Below are 6,401 nucleotides of genomic sequence, written 5' to 3'. Positions count from 1 at the left end.
GATCGGGGTGTGAAGAAGCAGAAGTACAAAATTGGTTCTGTCAGTGAACAGTGAGGACCAAAAATTCTCTCGCCGGGCTACAATTGCAAATCCCTAATGGGGCAGCGACGCTGATCTTGCAACTGATCTTGGACTTCGCCTTGGCCTAGAAGTAAAAACGCCAACTTACCAGGAAGTCTGGCCAGCTCCCATAGCTCATGCGAATAAAAGGAACCCGGAAGAGAACGACTTTACATAACCCAAAGTGGCTCCACATCATCAGCCAGAATACGATGAGGTATTAAGGCTGATCGAGGTTCGCAAGAGCTTTCTACTTGTGATCCAATTAGCCCCGCCCAAGGTGCTCCTGAATTTATAGCTTCAGATACCCTAGGTGAATGTATCATCGGAACATGTACGCAAAAGAGGGGTTAGTAGCAAGCAAGCCATCAGGAACAGCTACTCCTCCCATTTGACTGCGTATGGGCTGCTTTCTTCTCAGCCCCTGAACCCCGACTCACACGACCACATTATGGATATCGAAACCGTAATTTTCTTGAAGCAGTCACCAATTTACTGCCACCATGCCCAAGGGAATTCTGACACTATGACTTCGCGCCGAACGGGCATCATTAACCCATGTCTGGAAGACCAACGTCAAGGATCCGGACCTAGTAGGCCAGTACGTGGAGATGAAGACTGGGCCGGTACTAGCCAAATATTGCGAGCCCCAATGCACATCAAGGATCTGGGAAACTTACTAAAATACAGAGCACCAGAGATCAAACCTTTGAAAGCCCGCGAGCCTGATTTCCCATGATTTACTTAGCCACCTGCACCCCCTGGCTATGTTCCCCCAGTTTCAGTATACAATGATTTCTTTTTGACAAAAGGGAAAAAACTTAATGATTGATACCTTGCCAGTCTGTTCAGGTTTTCTCGCATTGATGTTTATTATTAGTTGTGTGTACATGTTCGTTCCTACTAGCAGCGGGATTATATATGGTGTTTATTGATCTTGCAAAATTTATGGTAATGAAATAGTGGTGAACATGAGTTGCTCACATTTCAACAGCACGCAACACCACCCAATTTTGCAGCAACGTTTTGAAAACTAATGCCATCACATTTTAGAGTGGGTGCAATGCCTCCCCGTTGCATCTCAGCAACACATGTAGAGATATCTTGTTTAGTTCATCAACAGTGTTATTCTCCAGCTAAAAAGTTTCAATGCTGCACAACTCCCTTGTCCCCAAGATACTGTCTTTCAATGTTCGAGTATCTCGGGGCTTTGTTCAATATTACGAATGGATACCTTTTAGTTGGAGCCACCACAGTCTGTTAGAATGGTTCTTCCTGTGGCCGGATGCTATAGCCACACATCAAAATACTCGAGCGATTAAGGCGCCAATCCCGTTCCTTGTTTGAATAAGATCATAGTTAACAACGCGTGACAGGGTGATATATTCGGAATGAACTGGAACGACCAACTTTGGGATAGCGTATGGCGAAATGGTATTTCATTTTCTTAGAGATCTGATCAAACGACCGTGTGAACCGAAGATCTAATCTCTCGAATCAAAGGGGATAAGGAAGCTGGATATCATTTCTCCAATCTAGGGATTTGTGATAGGAAAACGAAGATTATTCAAATCCGAGAAAAGAATCCAAGGAATATAATTATGTGTATGTCTCAAAGTGTGTTTGGTATAACGGGGACAATATATCGGACACTGGTAGAATCCACCATGAGCCAGTATCAATTCTTAGTAAAAAACCTAGAATTACTTAGCCTCATAAAAAGAGACACAAACACAAAGCTGATGCTGTCCAGAGAGACTTACCTCAATGCGGGAATACATATTATGGCAACAAAGCACACAAGAATTCCAATTACTAAAGATGTTTAACGGTTAGCATGGTTTTCGACCGAAGAGTATTGTTCCATCTTCGCCAAAGCTCACGCAAACGCAGGAAATCTCACCGAAATAATCGAGCTCAAGCCGCTTTCGTTGCCAACAAAACAGTCCACGACGCCGTAACCGCCAGAAAGCGGTTTGTCCGCCACAGTTCGAACCCTCCACAACTACGCAACCCCTTGCCCCAGGTTTGCATTCCTGATGCCGCCGTCGTATCTCCATAATTTCTCGAATTTCGGAATTGCAAAACGTCTGATCTGTGCGAAACTCACAACTCGTAAATGGGATTCGAAGGTTGAGCCGGCAACGCTCAAGAATCCAATTGACTTTAAGGACGAGACCAGTTTGAACAAGAGAATAGAAGTATGTGTTTGTATGTTTCAGTGCTAAGGCGTCCGGGTATGATAAGAATGATGCGACATGTGCATGAAGTTCAGACGGCAGATCCATGAACGGTGATTTTGATAATGTTGCCATCTCGTAGAAGTGGTGAATTTATTATTATCCGGGAATAATATCGTGAGTGAATGATAATGGCGCAAAATGGAAGGTCCTCAATATCCAAATGTTAGATCTAGAACATAAATTGCGAATTCAGGAACCCGACCGCTTAAATATATCGTGCGCTGGCTGTGTATTTTGTTGCCTATTGAGGATTCAGCCACGTTAGGCAGCCCCAATCAGAACTGCGCACATTTGCGCTCAGAGAGGTGCGCAATTGTGGACAGTTTACAACCGAGTGGTGGCAGATGTCATCAAGCTCATCGCATTCACAGCATCGAAGGCCAGGTTGCCCTGAAAGAATACTCGAATCGATCAAGATTTTTTTAGCATTTGCAGATGAAGCATGGAGCTTAAATTTTAATGTATCATAGTATACTACTTATCTGCCCGTACTCATCCTGCATTTTTCCATCCCTAATGCACGGTAATCTTGGTGAAGTAGAAGGACAATACTAGGAGGGTTATATGGTGAGGACAGTTTCGCATTAACTATATAACTATATAGGGTACGGGCTCCAATAACAGCAGCGGATGTTATTGTGCATGACCTTGTGGTCAAGAGGTTAACCTTGCCTGCCAGTGCTTGGTTACTAGTAGTTACTCATTATAAAAAAATCCAGTTTGAAGCTTGGATAGAACCCTAATTTTGAGCTGAACAGGGTTCAAATTGACAAAACTTGAGCTCTGTTAAGAAATTTTGAGCCACTGTTCAATTGTTAACCGTATTGTTGCTTTTATCTGGCAATCGAACTAGTGGAAACAAGGAAATGCGTGGGTCACGTGGGAGGGACCTCAAGAGATATCCATCCTGATAATTTTCACCTGCGGGAATCACCACACCCCTAAAAGGCCCTGTTGAAATCTGAAACACCCTCAGAGCCATATTTTCTACTGAGAGACGAAGAGAAAATAATTCCAGAGACACCCATAATTCCATCTCCTCCTCGCCACATCTCCATCTCGCTCACAATGCCAGACCCTCCAAGGAAGGAATCCGCATACGGAACCCCTTCATCAGACACTTCCTTCCGCAAAACGTGGGATCGCGAAGAATATACCAAGAAGGCCGCTGCCGAAGAAGCCAGGAAGAAAGAAGAGTCCAAAGCTCGCTACGATGCCAAACTAGCAGGGAAGAAATATCATGCGCCCGTCGACTTCAGCGCTCTCGAAGCAACAAGGTCCCGATCCGACCGACTAAATGTCGCGTCAATGGTAGGCAAGACCACTATTATTCCCGCAGGGTCCGCTATAGGCAAAAGAGGGCGCGGAGCAGGGTTCTACTGTCCGGAATGCAACCTGACCTACAAGGATAATATACAATTTGTTGAGCATTTGAATAGCAAGCAGCATCTCATTGCGACGGGCCAGAGTGGGGAGGTTGTGGTAGCTACTCTGGAGGACGTGCGGAATAGGCTGAGGTGGCTGTCCCATAAAAAGAGGATGCAAGAGGAGGAGGACCGGAAAGCGGGCCAATTAGACCTTGGGGAGAGGCTGAGGACGAGAGAGGAGGAGGAGGCCAGGGAAAGGGAGGAGCGGAGGAGGAAACGGAATGAAAAGCGGAGGAAGGGGGGAGTTAAACAGGAGAATAGTTGGGAGGGTAGACTTGGAATTATTTCGTAAAGTGGAGTGAGGGTAGTACCTTTCTCATTTTTTGGGACTAGGATTTCTCAATCGTGTTTATTATATACCCCGGCGTTGTGGTTGCTTAACTTGTTATGCCCTATATACATGGACGTATACCCAGCGGGTAAAGGATGAAAATAGGGGAACATTTTGAACTCCATGACGCTTTGCTTGGAAATGAACTGAACGAAAAAAAGAGCAAAAGGAATATTGGCTCAGTGTTTCTGCCCAAGAATCTGCGCCGAAAAACGCCGCATTGATGACATTGAATTCATTCGGTGCATTCGATCCCTTCAAGAGCTATCATAGCTTTTCCCCCTTCTCGCTCAAAAATTCCAACCAATCTTTCGCATTCATTTCGCAGCTTAGCTTCTCCATTTTTTGCATTCCACACGATCCATTCTTCCACGGTCATCTGTTTCTCTGGGCTTGTTAGGTCCCCTTTAACGGCGTGAAGAATATCATTGATATTCACATTCTCTTTACTGATCGAATCCGGGAGGAAAATTTCCTCTGGGTCAACGGGACTCCAAGGATGGGAGGTAATTAGCTGACCAGACTGTGCATATATTTTTGACGGTGAAGTGATAGGTGTGCTTGTCGCAAGTGGCACAACAAAAGCTGCCTGTGGTTTGGAAACACATGACGAGGTGGGTCGGGTATTTGGTCGGCTTGAGGGTGGCCTGTTCTCTGCATCGGACGATTGCGGGGATGGAGACGGCGTGGAATCATTCACCCGTGCATTTGGCGAAATTGGGTTATGAGAGACTTGAACTATCCGGTCCGATGCGCGCTCAAACATTCCTGGGTTATTCAGTCGTTGTTGGGTACCACTCCGCTTTAATGATGTATCAGTATTTCCGGATGCTTTAAACGCGACCTTCCGTGGTACATTGGTTGACGTTTGAATTTCTGGACCTACTTGCGGTTCCTTGCCGCTAGGGCTTGTACCCGATATTTTAAGCGCCTTATTGTGAATTTCATTTATCGTTTTGTTTTGGACGGGAGGTTCGTGGAGGTAAGATGGGATAGGAGTAGTCTCTTCAGAAACTGGAATCTCATCTTGCAGTTGCTGATTTTGCTTCTTCGAATTCCCGGTGGAGCCCTTAGGTCGCCCAGGTCTTTTAGGGATAGGTTTCGGTTGGTGATTTTTAAAGCTCTCATCCTCCTGATTCTTGGGGATAAGTGCGTCTTCCATCTCCACATTGTCTCCTGTCTTCTGCTCGAGGCCATCCCATGTAGCATCAGCTATAGGTTTATGTTTAATCTTAGCTTCGTGAATATCTGGGTTGGCAGGTTCTTGTTGAACTTGGGCACGGGAGTTTTTCCGAGCTGCGGGCTTCTTCTTGCCCAAGTTCTTTTTACGTTGGATTTTTTGGGTCTTAGTATCCGGCTCTTCTTCAAAATCACTGGTATGAATAATCGAAGATGCCGCTGGCTGAACCGATGCAACAGGTGCTGTTGAATGATTCTGTTTGCTCGCGGAGTGTCCGTCTGTTTGCTTAGGTTTAGATACTGCTCTTTCATCAGCTTCAATGCCCGCGACGAGATCCGCCTCTAGTTGGGCGTCAATCTCGTCATCGTCGGGAATCCTAGATCTTAAACCTTTAGGAGCTGTAGGTGGTTTCCTTGTTGTTGAGGAAGCTCGCTTTGATTTTCGTGGTTTTCGCGAGGCTTGTTTTTCTCTATGCATGGACTCCTCATCGGCAACTGGCAATTCCACTGTTTTGATGCCCGAGTTCACAGCATGGTTCGCCACAATATTCTCTGACCTCGTGGCTCGTCTTTTAGAAGGTGGCTCTGATCCAATCGTATCATCCTTTTCATTTGGTCCTTCTTCAACTTCATTCATTGCATCACTATTTCTCTTCTTTCCCCTCGCTGCTCTTTTCGGTCTGGACGTTTCCGGAGCTTCATCATTACTATCTTCCATATCTGCCTGCAGATTTGGTTCAACAAAATCTTCTTTTTTGGTCTTTGTTTTCTTCCCTTTCAATTTGGTTGTCTTTCTCGTCATTTTTGAAGTTTTGTTTGCTGAATGAGAGATGTTACTGTTATCCATTTCGTCATCATAATCAACCTCAGGTGCCTCAGATACGGTTGTAGCGACTGATTGAGTCGACAGGCGTGATGCCTTCGATGATCGTGTCTTCTTCGCACGAGTGGCTTTCACTGGTTTATTCAGTGCAAAATGAAAAAATGAACAGTCTGAAGATCTACGATAGTGCTCATCACTGCTTCACTGTTAGTAACTCAAGATGTGTGCAGCTAGATCGCAATTTGCTCACAAAGGATCATCTTTTGGCTCCCAGCCATCCAGTGATAACTTGCAGTAAGCGCAGCTTACGAAATCATCACTCTCTTCATGGGCGCAAA

At 45.3% G+C, this 6,401-nt stretch overlaps 4 protein-coding genes across 4 annotated transcripts in view; 1 reads left to right on the top strand and 3 right to left on the bottom strand.

Moving 5' to 3' along the window:
* Positions 1-199, bottom strand: part of HCAG_06733 (predicted protein) — a gene marked incomplete at both ends in the record, with an annotated part of 775 nt that extends 576 nt beyond the window's left edge. Inside the window, one exon of the mRNA XM_001539078.1 lies at positions 170-199. Coding sequence (XP_001539128.1) covers positions 170-199 — 30 coding nt within the window. The remainder of the gene's footprint in view (positions 1-169) is intronic.
* Positions 200-1,738: 1,539 nt separating this feature from the next.
* HCAG_06732 (predicted protein) lies at positions 1,739-2,375 on the bottom strand (the record flags this gene model as incomplete). The annotated part of the gene is made up of 3 exons (XM_001539077.1): positions 1,739-1,757; positions 1,824-1,875; positions 1,964-2,375. The coding sequence occupies 3 exons, from the start codon at positions 2,373-2,375 to the stop codon at positions 1,739-1,741; spliced, it is 483 nt and encodes a 160-aa protein (XP_001539127.1).
* Positions 2,376-3,371: 996 nt separating this feature from the next.
* HCAG_06731 (hypothetical protein) lies at positions 3,372-3,814 on the top strand (the record flags this gene model as incomplete). Its single annotated transcript, XM_001539076.1, has 2 exons — positions 3,372-3,614; positions 3,743-3,814. The coding sequence occupies 2 exons, from the start codon at positions 3,372-3,374 to the stop codon at positions 3,812-3,814; spliced, it is 315 nt and encodes a 104-aa protein (XP_001539126.1).
* Positions 3,815-4,296: 482 nt separating this feature from the next.
* The window catches only part of HCAG_06730 (predicted protein), a gene marked incomplete at both ends in the record, with an annotated part of 3,016 nt that continues 911 nt past the window's right edge, over positions 4,297-6,401 (bottom strand). The window contains one exon of the mRNA XM_001539075.1: positions 4,297-5,964. Coding sequence (XP_001539125.1) covers positions 4,297-5,964 — 1,668 coding nt within the window. The remainder of the gene's footprint in view (positions 5,965-6,401) is intronic.

This window comes from Histoplasma capsulatum, genomic scaffold, assembly GCF_000149585.1.
Source record: "Histoplasma capsulatum NAm1 scaffold_6 genomic scaffold, whole genome shotgun sequence".
NCBI lineage: Eukaryota > Fungi > Ascomycota > Eurotiomycetes > Onygenales > Ajellomycetaceae > Histoplasma > Histoplasma mississippiense.
This window is presented reverse-complemented; position numbering and strand designations above follow the sequence as displayed.